The 26,061-nt window shown below is 40.0% G+C and overlaps 1 protein-coding gene across 2 annotated transcripts in view; it reads right to left on the reverse strand.

Moving 5' to 3' along the window:
* Positions 1-1,768: 1,768 nt before the first annotated feature.
* The window catches only part of piezo1 (piezo type mechanosensitive ion channel component 1 (Er blood group)), a 119,280-nt gene continuing 94,987 nt past the window's right edge, over positions 1,769-26,061 (reverse strand). Inside the window, exons 36-54 of one of the 2 annotated variants that reach the window (XM_061746189.1) lie at positions 25,419-25,580; positions 24,093-24,351; positions 21,157-21,345; positions 19,609-19,791; positions 19,225-19,423; positions 18,297-18,426; positions 17,978-18,125; positions 15,239-15,391; positions 14,870-14,931; positions 14,325-14,483; positions 11,557-11,704; positions 10,934-11,122; positions 10,577-10,669; positions 8,818-8,990; positions 7,423-7,545; positions 7,242-7,321; positions 5,743-5,935; positions 4,522-4,663; positions 1,769-3,188 (exon numbers count right to left, since the gene is read on the reverse strand). In XM_061746189.1, coding sequence (XP_061602173.1) covers positions 3,066-3,188; positions 4,522-4,663; positions 5,743-5,935; positions 7,242-7,321; positions 7,423-7,545; positions 8,818-8,990; positions 10,577-10,669; positions 10,934-11,122; positions 11,557-11,704; positions 14,325-14,483; positions 14,870-14,931; positions 15,239-15,391; positions 17,978-18,125; positions 18,297-18,426; positions 19,225-19,423; positions 19,609-19,791; positions 21,157-21,345; positions 24,093-24,351; positions 25,419-25,580 — 2,908 coding nt within the window. In that variant the 3' untranslated portion in view covers positions 1,769-3,065. Of the gene's footprint in view, positions 3,189-4,521; positions 4,664-5,742; positions 5,936-7,241; positions 7,322-7,422; positions 7,546-8,817; positions 8,991-10,576; positions 10,670-10,933; positions 11,123-11,556; positions 11,705-14,324; positions 14,484-14,869; positions 14,932-15,238; positions 15,392-17,977; positions 18,126-18,296; positions 18,430-19,224; positions 19,424-19,608; positions 19,792-21,156; positions 21,346-24,092; positions 24,352-25,418; positions 25,581-26,061 lie in introns of both variants that reach the window. The other variant, XM_061746188.1, reaches the window with a different exon arrangement.

The following is a 26,061-nucleotide window of genomic DNA, read 5'->3' on the forward strand; positions in this document are numbered from 1 at the left end:
CCCTCAACTGATGTTTATGTTGTCATTTTTTGTTTTGGCCTGAAGCTCCACCCTCCACCTATCTCCCAATCACCAAGTCAGTATTGTTTCTGAAGCTCCACCCTCCACCTATCTCCCAATCACCAAGTCAGTATTGTTTCTGAAGCTCCACCCTCCACCTATCTCCCAATCACCAAGTCAGTATTGTTTCTGAAGCTCCACCCTCCACCTATCTCCCAATCACCAAGTCAGTATTGTTTCTGAAGCTCCACCCTCCACCTATCTCCCAATCACCAAGTCAGTATTGTTTCTGAAGCTCCACCCTCCACCTATCTCCCAATCACAAAGTCAGTATTGTTTCTGAAGCTCCACCCTCCACCTATCTCCCAATCACCAAGTCAGTATTGTTTCTGAAGCTCCACCCTCCACCTATCTCCCAATCACCAAGTCAGTATTGTTTCTGAAGCTCCACCCTCCACCTATCTCCCAATCACCAAGTCAGTATTGTTTCGGCATCCGGGTTGCCAGCTCGGCTCTAATTATGGCAGCCATGGCAGCCTACGTTCCTGCTGCATTCTGCAGCCAACCTGGCAACCTCTGGTCGGGGGGAGGAGGGGGAGGGTACACGCCGCTCAACAATATTTTGAAAGTGACTGCAGTACCAGTTTTGGACATTTCTTACAGACGGCTCCTTTAAGTGCGACAAACATGCAAAAAAATAAGAAATCAGGAATTGAGCAAACACTTTTTCACACAACAGTGTATGAAGACGTTGGAAGTTTCGCTCTTTATTGCTTCAAAATGTCTCAAGGCTTTTCATCGGCTTGTCTGTCAGCGTGTCATTGGCTCATTCTGAGCTGACGGAAGCCTGCGACAGTCTAAAACATTATCTATTAGACTTACAGGACTGTCTCAGAAAATTAGAATATTGTGATGTGTGCAATTACAAAAACAAAAATGTTATACATTCTGGATTCATTACAAATCAACTGAAATATTGCAAGCCTTTTATTATTTTAATATTGCTGATCATGGCTTACAGTTTAAGAAAACTCAAATATCCTATCTCAAAAAATTAGAATATTCTGGGAATCTTAATCTTAAACTGTAAACCATAATCAGCAATATCAAAATATTAAAAGGCTTGCAATATTTCAGTTGATTTGTAATGAATCCAGAATGTATGACATTTTTGTTTTTTAAATTGCATAACAGAAAATAAAGAAATTTATCACAATATTCTAATTTTCTGAGACAGTCCTGTATAAACACTTCACACAAATCATTTGCAAAGTAGGAAGGATCCTGTTAGGGACTTTTGGTACAGTTTTTAAATCAAGCTCAAATCTTTAAATAAACCATTAACCAACATTGAGCCCTTAATATAATTTGCATTAATTCTGGAATGTGTTTGAGTATGGGGGAGAGCATCTGCATATTTGATTGCAAAGACGATATTATTTGGTATGAATGAGCACACAGACTTTTCTGAGCGTTTATTGCTGTCATGACTTCAGCGCTGCCAGCGCTCCAGTCGTCTCTTTGGAGCTGCAGTGGCTGTCCACCAGATGGCACCGTCTCGGTGCTTCATGAAGCTTCACCTGCCCACCACCACCTCCACCTTCATGTCTGACCACTTCTTTATTTCATGGACGGTTTTCAGAGACTAGCGCATTTAACACCCGGAAGACGAATGAGACGGCCTTCTCTCTGCAGGGAATTACGACGATCACAGGTCTCCAGAGGAGAATAAACACATTGGGACACCAAAAACCATGCAAGCATTGCATATTCCAAAAATAACAGGATTTATGATTGATGTGTGGAGAGCAATCATGAGAGCAGACATTCTGACCTGAAAATATTTTGTCCAGTGAGCTGTTAAGTATTAACGGAGTTACTCATTTCCCAGTCTTTATCTTCATCCATTACTTTACATCACGCTGCATTCACTGTACATGAAGAAGAGGAAAGTCAAATCCCTTTATTTGGTTGTTTTTATTCCCACCAACATAAAAAAGAGGAGTCATATTCTTCCTGTTGGTTTTTTTTTTTAGCGTCAGCACTCTTGGGAGGAAGCCTGGATTTAGTAGAAAATAAACTTGCATTTAATAAGCCATTTACAGTTTCACAGTATCAGCTGTGTGTACGTAGACTTGTGTCAGGTATGACACAACTTTTCTCTCTGTAGAATAAAAAAAGTGTCATACCTGTGATTTTCTACATTTTCTGTCTGTAACAGCTAAACAGCTAAAAATACTTTAACGGTGGAAACATTTTTCAGATGTTTAAAAAAACCGTTGCAAGTCTAAATCTACGTTGAATTGATCATAAAACTAATTTGAGAAGATAATTCAACACAGAATGAGGCAAAACATGTTGAAAAGTCATGATGGAAATAGCAAAAAACCACGTCAATGATGAAGAATATTGTTTTTCGTCTGTGAAGCATGAACGTAAGAATTCAACCTGCCAGAAAAGCAACAGGACTGATATGATTTTGTGGTTTACGATATGATACGACCCCTAATTGACCCCCAAAAAGGTCATTAAATGCAAAGATTTTTTTTAAGATATGTTGAACAAAGTCAAAATGTTCAGTAGTGAAATAAAAGTGTTCAATTAACAAGATTCCAGATTTCATCCAGCAGTTTTACACCAGCTTCAAAGTGAAAATGTTTGACAAAAGTAAACTGTTCCTGCTTCCAGCATCAGTCCCTGCCACCTGGAATCCTCCACGAAGGAACCAGAACCTCCACCAGGCCTTTCACTGGTCAAACACAACTCAGTTTGACTGGTTTTGGTCTCCAGGAAGGTTCTGTCCCTGGAGACGGAAACCTTTCCCAACAGATATCCAGTTCTCTGCCGTCCTCCCACAGTGGAACCGTCGTCACGGCCCGACGACGGCTTTGCACGTCCAAACGTGGTCCGATTTCATCCCAGTGGTTCTGCAGCTGCAGATACTTGTCCAAACATCTCACTAAACTGTCTCTGTTCATAAAAGTCAGGAGGAAAACCATGTATGGTCCACATGTGGTCAACATGTGGGTTCCCTTTGTGGTCGTGTCTCAGCAGACAGAAGAGCTTCAGTCCTGGTCTCCACTGTATTTGTTCCGAGTCCATTTGATCATTGTCTCTGGAGATCGATAGAGGAAGATCAGTTTGGAGTAAAGTTCCTCCTCCAGCTCCAGCTCTCCCGTCTCCCGCACCTGAAAACACACAGCGCTTTTATTGTGACCACACATTTGGAAAAAAGAATCAGATTTCTGGAAGATTTCTGGAACATTTGAAATCTTCTCAGGAAGCTAAACTCTTAATGTAAGCAGGAAGATGTTCTTTTATTGAAAGTCTTTTTATCCATCTTTAATGGCATGTGTGTAAAAGACGATATTGTGAAGGTGTTTTCCAAAATAACTGGGGTGCAGCAGGAAGACATTTCAGTTTCGCTGTTGAAAAAAACGACGATGGAGTGAAAACAGTTAACAGAACTTGTACTGTTGTAAACGTTGCTTGAAACGTGTCCCATACGCAAAAGGAAACACCCTGATGTAACGCTTTCTGCAGTACAGCGACTCGATAAGGAAACACCAGCGAAAAAACAACAACTGTTTATGGAGATGCTTTCCACCAGACCTGTAGAGCCACTTCAGATAAACACTAGAAAATAACCCGTGCAGTTGGAGCATTTATTGCTAAAGATTTGCAGCCGTTTTCAGTGGTCGGAGATGTGGCTTTCCTCACCTAATGAAAACACTCACCCACGTTACAGGTAGTCGAGGAATAAAAGGCAGTTTAACATTTACAAGTGTTGTGTTCAGTAACTGTTTTAATTTTGAAAGAGTTTCTTAACGATATGTTATACCATTGTATTTGTATACAGGACTGTCTCAGAAAATTAGAATATTGTGATTTTCTGTAATGCAATTACAAAAACAAAAATGTCATACATTCTGGATTCATTACAAATCAACTGAAATATTGCAAGTCTTTTATTATTTTAATATTGCTGATCATGGCTTACAGTTTAAGAAAACTCAAATATCCTATCTAAAAAAATTTGAATATTCTGGGAATCTTAATCTTAAACTGTAAGCCATAATCAGCAATATTAAAATAATAAAAGGCTTGCAATATTTCAGTTGATTTGTAATGAATCCAGAATGTATGATATTTTTGTTTTTTTTAATTGCATTACAGAAAATAAAGAACTTTATCACAATATTCTAATTTTCTGAGACAGTCCTGTAGTGTGTACTGTACTAACTGTACTGAGTTGTCAAGATTAAGAGGCTATTGACTTAAAGTAATTATAGTAATTTACATTTTGAAAAGTGACAAGCAAAATAAACAGATAATTTTGGAAAACAAGCTCTCTTTATGCACATAACACAAACCAAACTGAACCGTGGGCTACCTGAACCGCTGCAGCCCTACTGTGTAGCATGTGGACTGTTATTGCTGTCAAACAGAATTGACTTCAGAGTACAACATCTTATGTTACTCAACCAAACTTGCTAGTGTTTGTGTGTATTTAACACGAACCAGGAAGATGTCGGTGCAGAGCTTCAGGATCCGGTCCACACACGGCAGCTCTTCAAACATGATGGAGTGGGAGATCTCACTGAAGAAACCACGTACAAACTTCCCGATGACGAGGACCACGGACACGTACAATCCCATGATCCTGCAGGGGAGGGCAGGAAACAGAGACACTCAGCTAAACGGAACCAGTACCAGAACTGAGAAAGGTTAAAGATTAGGCCCCACGGTGTCGGCTGTCTGGTGCTCGTGCCAGACTACACTGTCATTATCATGCACTTATCAAATAATCACCATTATGTTATCAATGACAAAAATGAGGAATGCTTCATTATAATTAGAACAGTAAGGAATGAGTTATAACATTATTAAGTCAAATCTTTGATTCATCTGCCATTCGCCAAACACAGTCATTATTATTGTTAAGCCTACTTTACTTTCACACCATATAAATTAGGTTATTATTGATTTTGTTCACCTATTATATCAATGAATAGCTCTATCCCACATTAACTCTAGAAAACGTTCCTGCATTGTCAGATATGAGCACATGACCCCAAACCTGACCCAACAAAGCAGCTCAAGTTGTAGAGAACAAAAAATGTTGCAGTATTAATTCCATTGATTATATAATAATCATCTCTGTTCGTGGTCAGCAGTAGAAATCCATCACCAATGATATTTGTTTATTATTTCTTATCAGTGTCCAGTGTTTCTTACCTGCACATAGTTTTCCTTACCAATACCAGCCATTATTCTTCCCCATATCCAGTTTATTTCTTACCCATATCTAGTTTCTTTCTTCTCCATATCCAGTTTATTTCTTATCCATATCCAGTGTATTTCTTACCCATACCTAGTTTATTTCTTCTCCATATCTAATTTATTTCTTCTCCATATCTAGTTTATTTCTTACCCATATCCAGCATATTTCTTATCCATATCCAGTGTATTTCTTACCCATAACCAGCGTATTTCCTCCTCATATCCAGCTTATTTCTTACCCATATCCAGCTTATTTCTTACCCATATCCAGTGTATTTCTTACCCATAACCAGCGTATTTCTTCCCCATATCCAGTGTATTTCTTACCCATAACCAGCGTATTTCTTCCCCATATCCAGCGTATTTCTAACCCATATCCAGTGTATTTCTTACCCATATCCAGTTTATTTCTTCCCCATATCCAGCGTATTTCTTCCTCATATCCAGCTTATTTCTTACCCATATCCAGCCAGGAATCCCAGGCTGGGGGGGCTGACTTTGTCGTTGAAGACGATCATTGGCAGCACTCCACAGGAGGACGGGGCGCTGCATCCTGCAAAAGCGATGTCCCACCACTCCTGGTTCCCGTAGCTGCTCAGGGACCGGTCACTCTTCAGGGACAGGGTCAGGTTCAGGTAGCCGTCTTCATCACCTACAAGACACGTGAGAAAGGTAAATACCCATGTCCAAACTTCTTAAGATTAAGCATGTTAGGTTTTGACACCTGCTGGTTCCAAAACATGGTGAGTTGGGACACCTGCGGCATATTCATTATAAATCAGTTCTGAAATCTACAATGACTCTTGGAAGATCCTTAAATCAATTAATTTCTTTTTAAGGATTAATAAAGTATTTTTAAATTGAATGGAATCTCAATACTTGGTATCCTTCTATGTGTTTCCTTTATCTTGAAGTAAACAGTGAATGGACAAAACCTTGACAATTAACTTCTTTTCAATCATTTATACAAATACTTTTGAGCCTCTAAAATCCCCGATTTTTTTTCACAAACTCAAGCTGAAAATGTACAGGACTGTCTCAAAAAATTAGAATATTGTGATAAAGTTCTTTATTTTCTGTAATGCAATTAAAAAAACAAAAATGTCATACATTCTGGATTCATTACAAATCAACTGAAATATTGCAAGCCTTTTATTATTTTAATATTGCTGATTATGGTTTACAGTTTAAGATTAAGATTCCCAGAATATTCTAATTTTTTGAGATAGGATATTTGAGTTTTCTTAAGCTGTAAGCCATGATCAGCAATATTAAAATAATAAAAGGCTTGTAATATTTCAGTTGATTTGTAATAAATCCAGAATGTATGACATTGTTTTTTTAATTGCATTACTACGGAGCCCCTAAAGGGACACGGATTTTTTTTTTTTTTATATATAATGAGTTTTACGCGCGCGCGTAAAACCTTTAAGTGAGCACGTAAAGTTGTTTACGTGAGCACGTAAAACGTTTATGCACTCACTAAAAAGTTTCACGCGCTTTCGCAAAACTTATAAGTGAGCGCCTAAAACTTGTTCTACGTGAGCTCGTAAAAACAAGTACATGGGAGTTTTGCTGGAACAGGAACCATCCAGTTGCTCCTGCTCTGTTTATGAATGGAAATGACATTACAGGATTTAGCTGAGATATATTTTAACCTGGGACTTCATTATAAGGACATTACACTTTGCTTGCAAGTAAACAACTTTACGTGCTCACTTAAAGGTTTCACGCGCACGCTTAAAACTCATTATTAAAAAAAAAAAATCCGTGTCCCTTTAGGGGCTCAGTACATTACAGAAAATCACAATATTCTAATTTTCTGAGACAGTCCTGTATTTCCATTGTGATGGAGGCAATTCATAAAAACTGTCATTGTCAAAAACATCTGGGACCAACTGTACTTTGGATTTTCTTTTTCTTGTCATAAAAATGGTGCGTCTTGTCTTTGGACTGACCGTCATACAGCTGACTAACAGGTTTGGCTTCAGCTCCATTGGGGGCTCGGATGTAGTTGGGGAACAAATTGGGAACAAGCCTGTGAAAGACAAAAGATAATAACTATCAGATAGAAATGTATGTATTAAAAGGATTGAAGAGTTTTAATGAGAAGAAGATTGTTGGAGTGAGTAAACGTACACCGGCTCAGAGCGGTTTCCGACCAGCAGAGATGCCAGATCAGCCCTGACTGGGTTTCCAGGCTCCAGGTCGATGGAATGCTTGTCAAACGTGTGTTCAACCGTCCCACCTTTACCCAAGTCCCTGGAAACAGACATCATTTAGTAATCAAAAACATTTAACAGTAATCTTGCAGAAAAATAGTTTTGTAGACGGATATGAAAAAAGAATAAAGGCTTTGACAAGAACTAAAAAAACATGGAATCAGTCTCTTGTAGAATAGTAGCTGCTCTATTTCTGTAGATACAAAGTGAAAGACTTTCTAAAATATACAATACATTTGTTATTCATTTTCCTAAAACAAATACCACTGCAGGTGGTATTTTGTAAATAAGGCTGCAATTATAGATTGTTCTAGCACATGTGAGGTTGTTGCAGCTGCTGCAATAGGACAGTCCAACCAGGACGGTGTAGCCAGTACAAGGAAACGCTTTCAACAAGACCGGGTCTATTTGGAGCAAAGTAACAACATAGCTATAAAAGAGAAAGAAAAGTGTAAATTGGAATAGTCCATTCTACAAAGGTAAATGCTCTAAGAGAAAGTTTAACTTATTAATCAAGATTACTGATTTTCATCAGTGGTGAACATCAGTAATCTTCAGAGTCTGTTCAGTACGTTTCCATGCAGCAAAGAGATGGGATTTCTGATGGTATCAGATAAACATCCAGAAGACCCGATCACTTGTCTGAGTTGACATGCTGTTCAGAAAATCAGATAAATGTCCAGAACATGGCTGACTCCGTGACACTAGGTGGCGCTGTAACCATGGTAACCATGGTAACCATGGTAACCATTTCAACAAAGAGCCACATCCGGTTGACGGTTGTTTTGTTTGGCACCAATGTTACGCCTTCTGTATATTTTTCCACTTTATTCTGATCTGCTCCGGTGTCCTGATGAAGCTTCTGCCATCTCTTTCGTGATCTTTTTAAAGGTGTTTAAACAACTATTTAACACGCGCCGGCTCCTTTCACTTCCAGGTGAATCCCCAGAGGAAATTCTCCAGCTGCTCAGACTGCACTATCTGATGTCTCCGTATACATGGCGTTAACATTCAGACTCTGAACGAACTATCTATGTGTTGCTATCCGATTATTAAATGTTCGATATAAGCCCGAAATAGGTCCGAAATAGATGGGATTGAGGTTTTTACTTGCAGTTTAAAAGTCCGAACGATGTCTTATACGATCAGAAATCCGATTGAACTGCTGCATGTAAACGTACTGACAGACAGTCGAACTTTGTCCATATACAGACGGCGATGCCTTCCACATCTTTCACAAGTTATATATATACAGTATAAACCATTTTGAAAAGGTATTTTCATGGTTGGTCATGAATAAGGACAGTATTACCTCTGAAAGTTCCAGGAGAGACGGAGTGTGAGGTCAACAGGACTTCCCAGTAGTTCTTTAATGACTTCCTGTCTGCTAGGGGGGCTGATTCTCCACACTGATCCTGAGCTGCCTTCAATCATCGCTGTCACAATGTCTTCATAGCTGTAGAGCGTGATGAACTGCATGGCCATCTAATCAGAACAATACCCAAAACTCAGTTTACACAAGCAGAGATTTGATGTTCAGTAAAATACTTTCAAATACAGGGACATTAGTAATCCTCTGCTGCTCCCTTGGTGGAGTCCAAGATCCACAAGACTTGAGCCTGATTTACTGCCGGCAACACAAACCTAACTGTCACTGGCAGTACAGGGACAAATGGATCAAAACTAAACTCCCCCTTACTCATGAAATACTTTCCCCGGACATCTGAATGGAAAGGATTATCAGTAGGGGTGTAACGATACACTAATCTCAGGATACAGTACGATACACGATATTGAGGTCACGATAACGATACGATATTATAGCAGTATTTTTTTAACTACCTTGAATGAGGAACATATGACTGGAAAAAAATGTTTTTTTATTTGAAAGACACAAAATACAAAACAATGCTGTGCGTTTGCCCTATTGTTCCAGTTTGTAATGCTTTATAACTGTTTAAGTTTTAAAGAGAAAGCCAGGCCAACCATTTTCTACAAACTGAACTAAAAGTAAATGTCAGGTTTGCATTATGCATCTTCAGTTTCAGACAAGTACAAATATTTAGCCACAAACTGAATAGTTTCTCTCATGTATGATTTGACTTTTTTCTTTTCCAGAAATTTAACAACTAAAATTAAATAAATAAAAGTAAATAAATACATACAATTTTACATCATAAAAAAGAGTGATTCATGCTCACCTTAGAAGTGTAAGAGGAGATTTATTTTTGTTAAGGTTATTTTGGTAATTCAGGGTTGATTATTTTATAAATATATTCTTTATATTCTGATGTAAATCAGGGACTATAATGACACTAGTCAGTTTATCTGTAGTGATTAGTCTGTTTTAGATTGGGCGGAGTGATACGCCACAGTACGGCACTAGGTGCTGTGTTGATGTTCTAAAATCCTACACTGTTGAGGGACATTAAAGTACACTGGAACTCAGCAGAAGTTGTCCCCGTGTTTATCCTACTCACCACCCCAAAAAGGTTTAATTTAATAAGGTAAGGCTTAACTCTACACCAGACTTACATCAGTAAAATTTCAGAGCTCAAAACGGGACTAGTTTCTTCTGAGCGGAGGAAGATTTTGGTCCGCGGGTCGAGGCGTGGTCGGATGCGCGTTCCTAGTCAACACAATAGATTAATATTAATAACCCAATATCGCGATACAGTTTGTCACCTCCACGACACGTATCGTGACGTTTTTGTATCGCGAAATTTCGTGGCACGATATATTGTTACACCCCTAATTATCAGCCTTCCCCAGTCCGTAAGACACATACAAACTGGTTGGCCAAACATGCTCATCTTTTGGAGGGTGAATAGTACATTGGTACACAGTGCAGACATTTTTGCCACTCAGTGTGAGTAAGGGGGTGTGGTCCAGTGGGGAAGTGACATCAATGCAGAACCAATTTTCTTTTTGGAGTTTTACATTTACTCAAGATAAATTTGGACACAAGTTGGCTTACAGGGTGCTTTTGGTGAATCTTAGTACTCACCACAGAAAGTACTACACACAGTGAGAACATTAAAGCAGTGAATGTTAGAAACATCTGTACTCACAGCATTGTCTCCAAATTTCTTGGTGAGTTCATCATATTGCTCGACAGTAAAGGGTTGGATGGACTGTTGCTGTACACTCATGGTGAATAAGGGCTGGAACAGAAAACAAACATGGCTGGGTTACACACATTCTGGAGTAAAGTTTCAATATATCTCCTTATGAAGCTTATGTACGTCTGTCTTCCTCTTTTTGAATGTCATGAGCTGTTTGGCAACTGATTTTCCCCAAAAGGGACAATAAAGGTTTCAATCAACCTGTATGGATGTGTGCTAGATGCTGCTGACATCATGGCCTGCAGTCATAGTGCTGGCTGTTTCCGACCAGAGAGGATTATAGTGTGTTTAGTAGTGGATTACCTCGTAACCTCCCAGTTTGACGGTGACAGTGACATCGATGGGGTGGTTGACCACACCCACCACTGATCTGACCAATGAGATGAAGAGAAGTGGGAACCAGATGATGCAGATCAAGAAGAAGATGATTAGGCCGCCCATGCCATATTTCACTATCTTCTTCTTCTTCTGTCCTTTAGGTTGGGGGTATTTCTGAGGAAATATATGTACATACAGTAAATATATCAGTCAAACATTGGATGGTGATTTTTGGAGCCGACACAGACTGATCACTGTAGCGGAGTCCATGCAACCAAAATCTCTAAACAAGAGTCAATAGCAACATCAAAAAATAAGCTGTTTGGCATTTTGCAACTGTTTCATGGTTCCAGTCCACATATCCAGCTCTTCTGCTCCTCCACAAACCCACGTTCTTGACAAATGCGGCACCGTGTATGTAAGGGAGGCAAACGTCCTCCGCTTCACGGCCCTGTGTCGTCCATTTATTTATGTTAATGTCACCTCTAAGGCCATTATCCCGCTTATACCAAGGTCACTTACCAAAAAACATAAATATTAAATCAGTTATTCATGCTTTAATGTGTTTTCAGTGGAAATCATTAGTTTTATACTGTATATATTCCTACCTTCTCCGTTTCACGGCTGCATTTAATGATGAAGATGTTTGCATAAATGTCCTCCACACTCATCCAGTTGGACAGAGAGAGAGTGGTGTCGGTCCAAACCCAGTCCATCACTGCTCGCAGCTCCACCAGGAACGGCACCAGGCGGAACCTTCACAAACACACACACACACTACATTACTTTGTCTTGTCTCTTTGTATTGACACTGTCACCGACTGAACTGTCAAAGGCTGGAGACTCTTTCAGCCTTTGTTTTCATAGAGGATCTACCATGGTATTTTAGGGGAACTTGAGGAAATATAAATAATGCTGGACATGGTGGAGAGGTCAGGGGCTAGAATTCTGAAGAACTCAGATGACCCAACTTAATAAACTACAACACTAAACACCTACAGAAGTCAAATATTCTGAATTTAAAGGAGCATGAGGCTCCTTTTAAGAAATGAGACTCTCTAGCGCCACCCTTCACCACGACGGCCGTTGGGGGTACTGCAGCCAACAGTGAAGCCGGCACGGGAGAACGGGGAGAACGCACATGCAGCATCATCAGGGGCGGATCTAGGATGTCAGGAGATCCGGGGCTTAGCCCCGGGGGGGCGGGGGAGGGGTTGCAATAGCTCTCTACCACTACCAAAAGTTTTCTACCATTTTTAAATACACCTGGCATGTCCAAATTTTGGGAGATTTCTCTCCACTTTTGTCCCTTTTTATTGAGGTCATGATAGGCCTGCAGTCTCGTATCCCACAGCTCCTCACACAGACTCACAGCCAAAATGATTTTTTCTTCAATCTTGATCGTCTCTGATCTACAACCTGCAAGTTTCTTTTCACCCTCCACCACCTTCTCTCCTATCGGACACCGCCGAGATGTCGTCACAGTGCAGCACGGTCAAATTAAAAAATGTTCAATTTGGGCGCAGGCAAATGTTTTAAGATATTTAGATAATTTTAGATATTTTGCGGCGCAGTATCAGGCCAGCAGAGATCATTTTAGATGCTTCCCGTGCCGTGAATGCATTAAGTGACTGGAGCATTATTTTTTATAGGATGTTACTGGACTATCAAATGATGCTACCCCTGAAATATTGATTTAAAATGGCTGAATTGAGGTATAAGTATGCTGAGATTCATCCTGCAGTGGCAGTGAGGTGATTAGTATCTTACCTGAATGCATAAAGTGACGGGAGCATTATTTGATAGGACGTTACTGGACTATCAAATTATGCTACCCCTGAAATATTGATTTAAAATTGATAATATGGGATGTTGTGTATTTGATCCTTCAAAATTCACTACCCATGACATTAATTGCATTACTTTTTGTGAACATTATATGATAAAGAGGAAAAATAAAACAATTCTATCGCTTTATTTGATATTCATTCAGTCATTCTCGTTTATTTAACCAGGCAGGTCATTAATAACATTCTTATTTACAATAACGGCCTGGCAAGAGACAAGGACCACTTGGGGGGAAAGGAAGTGGTTTAGGGAGTAAAACAGTAAGATTGTTGCTCTGCAAAAGGGAGAAAACCATTAAGGAACTTTTTCTGATAGGGTAGCAAAACTCGACAGATAGACGCTATCGGTTTATGCCGTGGTAGCATTTTTCGACGAAGCAGCAGAAATCGACAGAACACCGGCTCGGTCTGCGCCCAGAGCGGACGCTTCCCCACCGAGCTCGGCGGCGCGAGACGGCACCTGCCGCGGTGTTTGCGCCCCAATTGAACATTTAGACCAGACGATTTTTTTTGTTTTTTCAGATCTGGGCACCTGCGCCGAGTCTGCGGCCAACCCGGCGGCGTGCGCCCTGTTGCGCGCCGCCGATCTCGGCGGCAGACCCTGCGCTCTTGCGCGGAGGCAGCAAATACACAATAAATGGGAAAGCCGGCAGTGGCTACCGCTGTGCGCCCTCTGCGTGAAAACCGTGATTTTTGACATGGGGCTCGCCTGCTCGGCCCTCTCCGTGGGCGCTCGGGCCCCGAAGCACCCACGGTTCCGGCGCCTATGGATCCGGGGCTTTTGGAAAAACATTCGGGGCTTGAGCCCAAGTAGCCACCCCCTAGATCTGCCTCTGAGCGTCATGTGACGTCACATCCGCAGGACAGCGCGGGAAAAAAATGTGCTGCAATTCGGGCCCAGAATTGCAGCACATTTTGCAGCACACAGCCTGTTCAAGGCAACGCAGAGATACACTAGAGGGCTCATTCTTTTTGGTTTGGAACGCTTCATCTGACATTATTACTAGAAAACTTAAAATGTATACGCATTTTTTTCATAAATCCTGCCTCAATCCTGCCTCAAGCTCCTTTAAAATAAAAAAATTGACTTTATAAACCCAGAAAATATCCACAAAACCCTTTGAGATCACAATCGAGAATGAATTTGTTTGAGCCATAATGTTTGTATTCAATGATCTGATTACATTTTAATTTACTCTTAATTTGACAGAATGTAATTGCTCCTCCTCCTGGACTCAAACCACCATTTCATCATCAGCATCTGGACTGCTGCAAACGGTAGGTCATGTTTCAATCTGTTTTAGTTGTTCCTTTTTGTGTGCACTTAAAGACCCGGTCCTGAGAGATCTGAACACCTGCTTCTGTGGAGGAAACATTGTCTGGCTTTTGTGGGTTTTTTCTCCCTCAAATGACCCAAATATAATGTGGGATGGATCTGTTCCTTGAAGAACAAAACACATTCTATATTTGAGCGAGAGCAGCAGTGTGTACAGAAACACCAGTAACAGAACAGTTACAGAGCAACATACCCCTGGAAGAGGAACAGGTTGAGGTGGTTGTATTTCTTGGTGAGGAAGTTTCCGAGGATGCGTGTGGGATACCCGCAGCGGATCTGGTAGGCTGACAGGCCGAAGTAAATACACTTCACAAAGTACCAGAGCTGGGCCACAAAGTTCTGGTTGAACTTCCTGAATAAGCAGAGAAACAATCATTAAACATTACATACAATAGTATTTCGGAGAGAAGAGAAATCTGTTATTGACCTTCTCTCATTTCGTCAGTATCTGAAAATGAAAAATAACTCATAAATTCAAGATGTGTTTCTCTATCTTCTTTTTGCATTTTGTTCAGATCAATTCAATTCAATTTATTTATAAATTGAATGGGGGGGACAAGCTCTTAATCCCACTCTCAGCCCAGCTGGGTGCGTGTATCTGTTTTAGAGTATACCATATTTTGCGTAAAGCCATTATTTTAGTTTGTGTCTGCGCAGTATTAACATTCTACAATCATGCTAAACATGATCAATGATTCATCATCAATGATGAACCACAATCACTGAATCTGACTTTACCTTTCAGTGACAGCCGGCAGAATGAAGAACATCCAGAGGTGAATCCCAAAAACAAGGATCACCTGGAGGGACAGAATCATGCGAGGACAAAATAAATGTAAGCAACAAAGAGACATGATTAAACTAAATTGAGCAGCACAACTGTACAGATGTTAGAATCATGAGGAACATCCTCAGAAATACTGCAGGCCAGTCCTGGGCCTTTGGAAATCAGTCCATTTTCATTGTAACATTTGGAAAGTAATCTAGTAAAATGATTTTATACATTTAAATTTTCAACAAGTTTCCTAATCATGCTGGGACAAAAGTCATTCTCATTTCATGAAGGAGAAAATGCAGAAACTCTGCTACTGTAACAAAGTTAGGAACCTGAAAGATGAGTTTTCCCAGGACAGCCTTGCGCAGGTACAAGGCTCTGTCGATGATCATGGTGCTGAACTGGATGAGTAACATGACCAGGAACGCTTCAGGAACCTGGTCCTCCGACAGCGTGGAGGCGATATCAGCTGCTGCACTGTGTTTCTGCAGGAAATAACAAATCAGCTGCTGCACTGTGTTTCTGCAGGAAATAACAGATCAGCTGCTGCACTGTGTTTCTGCAGGAAAGAACAAATCAGCTGCTGCACTGTGTTTCTGCAGGAAATAACAGATCAGCTGCTGCACTGTGTTTCTGGAGGAAAGAACAAATCAGATGCTCAACTTGGTGTACAGGAAAAGAAGAAACGTAATCTTGTGAAAGAAACGTAAACCGTGTGAATGTGTATGAATGTTGGTGGTGGTCGGAGGGGCCGTTAGGTGCAATATGGCAGCCACGCTTCCGTCAGTCTGTCCCAGGGCAGCTGTGGCTACAATGTAGCTTACCACCACTGGTGAGAATGTGTATGAATGAATAATGATCTCTGTAAAGCGCTCTGGGTGCCTAGAAGGGCGCTATATAAATCCAAGTCATTATTATTATTATAATCTGATTAATTGTGACTGAAGGCATATAAGAGATATCAGCATTTTGTCTCTGTGGGAAAATAAGAAAAAGATCTCCTGCTGCACTGTTCCTGCAGGAAAAGGGGAAGTTTCTACTGTGGCCGAGACATCTCAAACAACGCCAAAAGCCATAACACCGCAGAGTAAACTGAAAGTATAAAGCGTCACTTTCAAACGTCTTCGGTGCATCTTGCATTCTTGAACGGTACATGATATTTAGACTAGATAACGTGATCTGTGATTAATATGCCACTGTCAGAAACGGCTCATGTTGTGTAATGGTTACATAGGCGTGTAGTGTGGGTGTAACGCTACACACAGCGAAAAAGACATTTGAAAGTGACGCCAACTTTTTGTTTACTTTCATTGTGTTGTGGCTTTTTTTTTTTAACTTTGTCTGCATATATATTAACGGAGTGACTATTTGCACCATGGTACAAATAGCAAGCCCCACCAGCTGAGCTATTCACACCCTGTTCACATATGAAAACAAATGCGTTGCCCATGTGCAGCACTCTAAAACTGGAACCATGTCCAACGATAGAGCCAGACAAACGTCTGCTCTCATACTTTTGTATGAACAATTTTTGCTGTTATGTCATTGTAAGATATTTTGAAGAGATTAAATGAAGTTTATCAAAAGTGGTGTGAATACCTGTCAATCACTGTTGGGCTGATGGATTTTTTTTCATTTTTTTTTCTAATAATACATGGGTGCAATAGCATACATTGATATTGTTAGCAGGGTGTAAATAGTCTACTCATCAGTACTTGCACCCGGGTGTAAATAGCCTAAGCCATAAATTAATGGTTAATACCATGTTGGTAAAAACCTAAGGCATATATATGCATTTTTAATATATAAAATATATTATATATATTTATTTTATTAATATATATATATATATATATATATATATATATATATATATATATATATATATATATATATATATATATATATACCGTATTTTCTGGACTATAAGCCGCACCTGTATATAAGCCGCACCCACTCTATTTTTTAAAAAATAATAAAAAAAAAAGATATACAAGCCGCACCTGTATATAAGCCGCACCCGCTCTATTTAAAAAAAAAAGAAGGTATTTCAGCCGCAGATATTTATGTTGTTAGATTAGATATTTACTACATGTACAGAAGGATTTTGAACTGTAAATGATGTACATGTTTGTACCTAAATAGATCCTTTCCTAACAGTGTCTTTTAACACGGCAGCAACTTTGCTGATTAAAACGTTACAGAACCAAGAGAAAATAACCAGTATTTATTTATCTATTTATCTGTTTGAAATCTACTTCTACTTCTATCTGCTAAAGAAGAAGTAGCGTATTCTTCTTTGCATTTATTTTGTCTTAGTTTTGATTGTAATACCGGTTAGAGCGCCCCGAGCGGTGGAAGAAAAATCCACAGAATAGCCGCACCTTTGTATAAGCTGCATGTTTCAAAACCTATGAAAAAAGTAGCGGCTTATAGTCCAGAAAATACGGTATATATGGGGGGGTGGGGCGGGGTGACACCCGCTGCTAGTCTAAAACATGAAAAACACAGGGAAATGCACAACGAGCACACGAGCCCTGGAAATCTATAAGAGAAAAAACAAACAGACACAAGAACATGCAGAGACACAAGCAGCAACCAGTTCAGGTCCCTGGGACTGAATCAAAGCTAGGCTACTTCGAGTAGGTGTTGTGCCTTTTTTCGTTGTGAACTGTAACTGTATCTGAACTGTATTTTTGTGGGGTTGAAAAAAAGAAAAGAAAATTTAGCTGCTGAACTGCCCTATTTCCATTTACTTCATGCACTGTATGTATTCAGAATTGCAGTTATTACTATAAGAGTTTTCACCAGCTATTAAAGTAAATCTCTTAGATTTCTATGTAAAAAATAACATATAGCTGCGGGCTGAACATAATTGACAATAAATGCCAGGTGGAAACAGCCTTCATATTTCTAATATTTGATTTCCCAGCTGAGAAATTTTGGCCGTTACTAATTTATTTTCCAATGTAGCTGAGTATAAAACACCGTAGGTTTTACACTTCATATGAACATTCATAACAGTGGAGTGTCATATCTCAATCATGCTCATAAATGCATTCATCTCTCACCCCGAAAGCCCAGAATCCAAAGATGACGATGACAAAGTCGATGACGTCGGTTAGGAACATGAGGGCGTAGACATCAGTGGCAGCACGATTCTTGGCATGAAGAATATTCCCGAGGAAAGTCTGAGCTGGTCTTCTTGCCTTCTGTACGCTGCAGAGAAGCATCGTTGCATTAAACCATTGCAATAAAATGGAAAAATCGGTGAGAAAAATCTCTTAGTACTACTAAGTCAATGTAAAATCACAGTAAAATCACCATGAAAATACCAGTAAACTTCCCCTCTTAACCAGGAGTTTTTGTGAGTTTTTGTGTTCGTCTCACCCAGAAATTAAGGCGTGTTTCATCTTTTGTGCCACAGTCACGATTCTCATGCCGGCGGCCTCTGACCTCCTGGCTTTCTTCTTCTTCTTCACTTGCTCTTTGCTAGAATCTGCAGACTCAGTCTGGGACTCTGCTGGAAAAGGAAGAGAAAAAACATGATTGTGGTTCTGGTTTTCTCTAACGTGGTTCTGGTTCTGCTCACGATGGTTTTGGTTCTGGTTCTGCTGTGGGTGGGTATCTTTCTGTTTTGGGTTTTTCTGGTTTAGTCCGCGGTGGTTTTGGTTCTGCCGGGTTGTCATCCCTCACTGGAGTATTTAGCTCTCAAAGATAACAAAGTTTTCAAGGAAGTCTGAAGGTTCCACAATTGAAATCCATTATAAACTTAATTTTTCATAAAAGTTAAAGTGTGATATTTCAAAAACTACTAAACATTTTTTTTTAAATGAAGAAATTGGTAAGAGTTTAAAGTGAAAGTGAGTTAAAAAGTGAATAATTTAAAGTTTGAATGGCGTCACTAGCTAAAAGTATATGTATATATTTAAAGATTTCCACATTATATTCCACTGGGCCTTGGAATACAGTATAATGTATATATATGCAATATAATATAATGTGATTCCAAGAGATTTGAAGGACCAAAAGTCATAGCAGTGACAACCTGAACGAGCTACACATTTTGATATCTGAATGGTGCAATAGCATCAAAAATGTGGAACAACTTAATCGGCCAAAAAAAGGGGAATAATTTGAGAAAGAGGATCTCAATAGGTTGAACGCTGACTCAGCATTTCCTCAATGATCATCATCATCACCATCTGATCTCCTAACAAACACCACAGAGCATGCAGACTCTGGCTCTGTGTGAGCAGGTTGCACCAGGACCAGAACATTTGCTGTGGTTCATTTCTCATGTTGGGGTCACACAAACCTTTGGGTCTTTTGGGGTTTTTGCGGGAGCGGATGCCGCTGCTTTTCTTCTGCACTTCTTCCACCAACTGTTCACCACCTGTCTCCACATCTTTCACAGCATCTGCTTCCATCCCCTGGGGCAGCAGCTCTGCTCCATCCTGGGACTCACTGAGTAGTTCTGCTGCCGGGGAGCTGCTAGCTGCTTCAGCAGGGTCCACCTGCAAGCAAAATGATCAAGGAAGCATTTCAAAACCCCAGAACAGAGGTCAAACACTGACAGCTCTGTGCTTAATGTAGCTCTGGTTTAACATGATGCTGCATTATTCATGAACTTGCAAGCAGCTGCAGATATTATACATGTTACTGTGAGCTACAGATCTTATTATGAGGTTATAATTGTTACCTTTTCATGTTGCTTCATTTCAGCATCCAGCTTTTTCCCTGTGGATTCTGTGCTACGTTTTTCCCCTTCTTCCTTTACTTCATGCCCACTTCCATCTTCATCTCTGTCTCCAATGTTTGGTCCTGCCTGTGATGTGGGGTCCTGACTCTCCATCGTCCCATCGTGGTCCCACAGACCATATTGCTGTGCAGACATGAACAAAAACCATAGTGACTCATCTTACTACTACAACACCAAATCACCCGTTTATATATATATATATATATATATATATATATATATATATATATATATATATATATATATATATATATATATATATATATATGTACAGTACACTGTGCGTATGTGTGTGTGTACATACATCGCCAAACAGTATAGTTCCCTTTTAACCCTTTAAATAGTCAGACTGACTGACTAAAGATTGAAGACATCTGTGATGCTTATTACATTTTTGTAATTTTTTTACAATCATTTCCATAGTTTCTCTCTCAGTTTAGTCATTACTGTAATGCAGGATGTCCAAGTAATTCTCTGAATATCCTCCAGCTGATCCAAAATGCAGCAGCACGAGTGCTGACAGGAATCAGCAGGAGAGACCACGTCTCTCCAGTGTTAGCGTCGCTCCATTGGTCCCCGTAAAACTCAGAATCCAGTTCTGTTTATGGTTTATAAAGTCCTAAATGTCTAAGCTCCTGGTTTCTCCAGGACCTGATAGTGCCTTATGTTCCTAACAGAGCTCTCCGTTCTCAGAGTGCAGGTTTACTAGTAGTTCCTAGAGTATCTAAATGTAGATTTGGAGGGCGGTATTCTGCTATCAGGAACCGTTACTGAACCAACTTCCAATCTGGGTTAAGGAGGCTGACACCACCTCCACCTTTAAAACCAAACTTAAAACCTTTCTGTCTAGTAAAGCCTCTAGTTATTGTAAACTGTATTTTGTTAGGGCCAGTAGTCATAGCTGGAGCTGCAGGACCAGACAAGAGCAACTGAGAGTTGATCTGAAGAAAAGAAACAGAAGAAGAGGATAGAAGGAGGGGTGATGGCACTGCTCAGTGGATCATGTTGGAGTCCCCCTGCAGAGTAGCTCTATAGCAGCGTAGCTCTGTAGCAGTGTAGCTCTGTAGCAGCGTAGCTCTGTAGCAGCGTAGCTCTATAGCAGCGTAGCTAGGATGAAGCTGTTTCAGACTAGCTGCTCTAGTCTGGTCCTGCAGCAGTTTTGAAATGTCATGTTTGTTACTGACTGCCCTATAAAGAGCTAATGGAACAATACACACATATCTATCCACATGTGTACAGAACATTAAAACATATAAGCCAATATTTCAAGTTCCTAAATCAAACTCTGCACTCTGGAATTCTGTCTGAAGAGAAAGCTTGTATTTAAGAGATTGGTTAGTATCATTCAGAAAAAGGCTTCTTAAACTCCAGATCTACGTGTATGACACATCACTTAGATAACCAGTGAGATGCTGATGGTTTCGCTCATGTCATGGTACGGGAAAAGGACTGTGGTTGTAACTGCAATCAAAGTGAATCCTGACTGACCATGAGCAGCGATCTGTGGAAGAACAGAACCAGCAGCTGAAGGAGGTCGTATTTGATGTAGTTGTCAGTTTTCTCCACACCAAAGATGCGAGGTGGGAAGAAAGGCTTGTCCTCGTTCAGCATCATCTCATACACGCCGTTCCAGGGAAAGAATCCAAACTGGAAGATGTATTTTACCACCACCATCACCTGGAGAGACAACGCAGCAAACCAGAGACACCAGTCACAAAGTCTGGACCACAAGAGCCTGAATACATAACTGACTAATCCAGAACATGATCCCCAGCAATTATTACTAGGGCTGTCAGTTTAGCACATTAATTAGATGAAATAATTACACTCAGTACACGAGTTGTAAAAATAAATCAGGGGGATGGTGGATTTTATCATATGGGGACAGATCATTTGTGCTGATTACAAATAATATAATATATTACAAATAATAGCAGTGACCAAAACACCTGCAGAAATACTGCAGGAATGACATAGCAGCAGTTAAATGCAGCCTTCTGTAAGCTTTAAATATCCACTGGGCTTACATCAAATACATCAAAACACAACAATAAAAACAGTTTTCTAGGGCTGTAATGATACACTAATCTCACGATACGGTACGATACACGATACTGAGGTCACGATAACGATACGATATTATAACAGTATTTTTTTAACAACCTTGCATGAGGAACATATGACTGGAAAAAATTGTCTTTTATTTGAAAGACACAAAATACAAAACAATGCTGTGTGTTTGCCCGATTGTTTCAGTTTGTAATGCTTTATAACTGTTTTAAACAGAAAGCCAGGCCAACCATTTTCCACAAACTGAACTAAAAGTAAATGTCAAGTAAAAATATTTTGCCACAAACTGAATAGTTTCTCTCATGTATGATTTGACTTTTTTCTTTTCCAGAAATTTAACAACTAAAATTAAATAAATAAATAAAAGTAAATAAATAAATACAATTTTACATCATAAAACAGATTGATTCATGCTCACCTTATAAGTGTAAGAGAAGATTTATTTTTGTTAAGAAGGTTATTTTGGTAATTCAGGGTTCATTATTTTATAAATATATTCTGATGTAAATCAGGGACTATAATGACACTGGTCAGTTTATCTGTAGTGATTAGTCTGTTTTAGATTGGGCGGAGTGATACGCCACAGTACGGCACTAGGTGCTGTGTTGATGTTCTAAAATCCTACACTGTTGAGCGGACATTGAAGTACACGCAAACTCACGCAGAAGTTGTTCCCGTGTTTATCCTACTCACCACCCCAAAAAGGTTTAATTTAATAAGGTAAGGCTTAACTCTACCAGCCTTACATAAGTAAAGGTTCAGAGCTCAAAACGGTACTAGTTTCTTCTGAAGAGAGTCAGATTTTGGTCCGCGGGTCGAGGCGCGGCCGTTACTAGTCAACACAATAGATGAATATTAATAACCCAATATCGCGATACAGTTTGTCACCTCCACGACACGTATCGTGACGTTTTTGTATCGCGAAATTTCGTGGCACGATATATTGTTGCACTCCTACAGTTTTCTGAACTTATCAATATGACTCTGTCCTTCACAGGATAAGGAAAATGGATCACTGCAAAAACTCTAAATCTTAACAAGAATATTTGTCTTATTTCTAGTTAAAATGACTCATTTTAGTAAAAAAAATCTCATTACACTTAAAACAAGACTCATCACTGGAAAAAACAACAATTTTCACCTGTTTCAAGTAGATTTTCACTTAAAATAAGTAGAAAAATCTGCCAGTGGAACAAGATTTTTTTGCTTGTAATGAGAAGATAAATCTTGTCCCACGGGCAGATTTTTCTATTTATTTCAAGTGAAAATGTACTTGAAACAGGTGAAAATTGTCAAATAAGTTATTTTTCTGGTGATGACTCTAAATGTTGAAATAGCAGTAAAACCACATTCATTGATGAAATGACATAAGGGATGGAAAGGAGGGATGGCAGTTTTACAGGGGGGGTGATTTGGACCGTTTTTATTTCAGGGGGGGATGATTTGGACCGTTTTTATTTCAGGGGGGGATGCCATCCCCCCTGATCCCCCCTCAACTCCAGTACTGATTACACTGCTAATTACCGGTAACACATTATGAAAATTAATGCAATTAATCATGAGTGACAAAATGTGTCCCATTGAGGGAGCCGTAGTTCACTTGGCAGTAACAGGTCACTTCCCTCCTGCTGCTGGTCAAACTAACAAAGCAGTGACAGACCTGGACCACTCAGGGGAGACTCAGCAAATCTTTGTTAGGGCCTTTGAACGGCAAGTTGATGTATAAAAAGAAAGAAGACGGGACTATCAACAAGAACGCAGTGATTGTACATTTGGTAAAAAAGAATGTTCCTATCAGCGGAGCTGCTCCAGCCTGAATTATCATTTAAACTAAGCTTTAAATTAAGCCACTAGAACTAGCGTGAGCTCACTTCACCAACCCACGCTTGCAGAATCTGGGAAACGAATGAGCAAAGCCACGACAGAAAAACTGACAAACTCAATGGCAAAGTGGGTTGCTGCTGATTGCAGCCGATTTCAATCATGGAAGACGATCAAGGAGGAATGGTGTCATGACCAAACCGTATTAAAACCACTCCCCCAGGCCAACGTGCACAGATGCACGACCAAATGAACAGGAAGATATTTTTTCTTTTGAATGTCATTTATGAAACACTTCACCAATAAAAATGTGGATTTCAAATCTTCTCTTCTTAGTGTATTCAATTGATTAGTCATGCACTGCAATTTTGCAATGTCCTAGAATTTGAATTCTTTATTTTGGGACCTTTAGCAGATATGAGATTAAAATGCGATTAATTAATTATAAATCCTGTCATTAATTAGATTAATATTTTTGATGGCCTGACAGCACTAATTGTGACATAAACCATATTTGTGGGCCAGTGTTCTACCTCTGTGTAGACGATAGCAGTCATCCAGAACCACTTGCTGGGCCTGGGGACGGCCAGCATGGCCCACAGGAACACCTGTATCGGCAGCAGCAGAGAGATGACGGAGGCGCTGACCACGTTGTTCAGCACGATGATGAAGTAGCAGACGAGCTCGGAGTTGGCCGACAGCAGCGTGTACATGGAGAGCAGCAGCTTCAGCAGCCGGTTCTGGTTGTCGAAGAAATCTCGGCTCTGCTCCAGCTCCTCGATGAAGAACTGCCTGAAGAACAAGAAGACACAAACCACAAACCTGGATCAGTGCTGTTACTTCATCCATCCCCATTCCATCAATCCCTGATATCAGAGCTGAGGCAAACAATAATGACTGAACTTAGGCCCCGTTTACACGTAGCAAAAACTGTGGTGTTTTCATGCATTTTGGCCTTTCATTTGAAAACGAAGCTCAAAGTCACCAAAAACAATAATTTCTTAAAACTCCAGCCAAATTGGAGATTTTCAAAAACTCAGTTTTCACTTGCTTTGCTTGTAAACAGAGGGAAACGGACATTTAGGCTTCAGAACGTCACATTATGCGACAGAAACGTCACCAGCGTCATGTGTGCCACCTGTGTTTTCTACACTTTTTACACAGAATGTAGGAAACAATAGGTTTCGAAATATCTAGCTCCCATTGGTGGTTTATATAGTTGAAAGAAAATAGAGGTTATAGTAGGCTACGTGAAAAGGAGTTCTTTGTATCTGCACTCGATTGCTCTTCCTCCGGAAGACTCGGATGTCGTGCACAGTAAAATTGAAATTGAATTGCAAGAACTGAATTTGAATTGTGAGAACTGAATGTAGATTCAGTTTTTCAATGCAATGATTCAAATTAAACAATACAAATTCAAATTATGTGATTCAGATTCAGTTTTTTAATGCAATTATTCAAGTTGAGCAATTCAAATTCAGATATAAATTATTCAAATTCAGTTTCTAATGGCACATATTTCTGCCCATAGACTTTATGCTTCTCGTTACACTGCCCCCTGTAGGTTTGGCTGCTCATAGCACCTTAACAGCGTATTTATGCGGGTTCGTGTAAATGATGGTATTTTCCAAAACGTAGAGGGGGAAATATCCGTTTTTGTAAATACACGGCTATGTGGAAACGTGGCCTTAGAGAGAAACCACGGTTCTGTCGTTATATGAGCAGAACATATCTCTTAGAAGCATTGTGATGTTGCAACTACATTCTTATTAACCAGAACATCTGTGTGGGTCATCCACTTGTATCCAGACCAATTGAAACATCTGTGTGTCGATATCTCCTGTTTTCAAAGTAGTTACCGCTCTGATAAGATCTCGCTGGCTGTTCTGGAGTGTCTGTGGTGTTGTTGGGTCAGGTCTTGTTGCAGTCCAGCGCTGGAGGACAGGAGTTCTGCACCCAGGAGATTCCCGGTGCTGTTGGGCCTGGGGGTGGACCGGCCTGTTGACCCCCTGCGTGTGCAGCTGAGAGCAAATAATGACAGAAATCCGTGAAAAATAGGTTTTACACAAACATGCTGTTTAAGACAAGAGCTCAAATTCACAAACTACAGCTGGCAGCCTGTGACACGTAATTACAAAAACTCAAACTGTCAATTATCTCAATCTTCTAGGACCTATGGAAATGCAGGGGCAACGGCACTGTGGATGTACTGTATTAGCTAAGGCTTACCATATAATGCAGGGTCCCCCACAGTGACATAAGTAAGTCACTTAACCTTTTTAGTGCCATTGATCAGTTGGTAGCTTCTTTGATTTAGCTTGGATCAAACGCTTAGCTTGACCTCAATTACTGCATTCTTTAAGAAACAAGTCACACAACCACTAGGTGTATTTACTTGTGAGCTGGTTTAATCTAACACAGCTACGTTTCAGCAAGGCTCTGAGCCAGTTCTTTAACATGAACAGATGTGCACTCAGGTCACTAACATTTACCCTCATTTAC

The sequence above is a fragment of the Cololabis saira genome, chromosome 17, assembly GCF_033807715.1.
Source record: "Cololabis saira isolate AMF1-May2022 chromosome 17, fColSai1.1, whole genome shotgun sequence".
Lineage (NCBI taxonomy): Eukaryota > Metazoa > Chordata > Actinopteri > Beloniformes > Belonidae > Cololabis > Cololabis saira.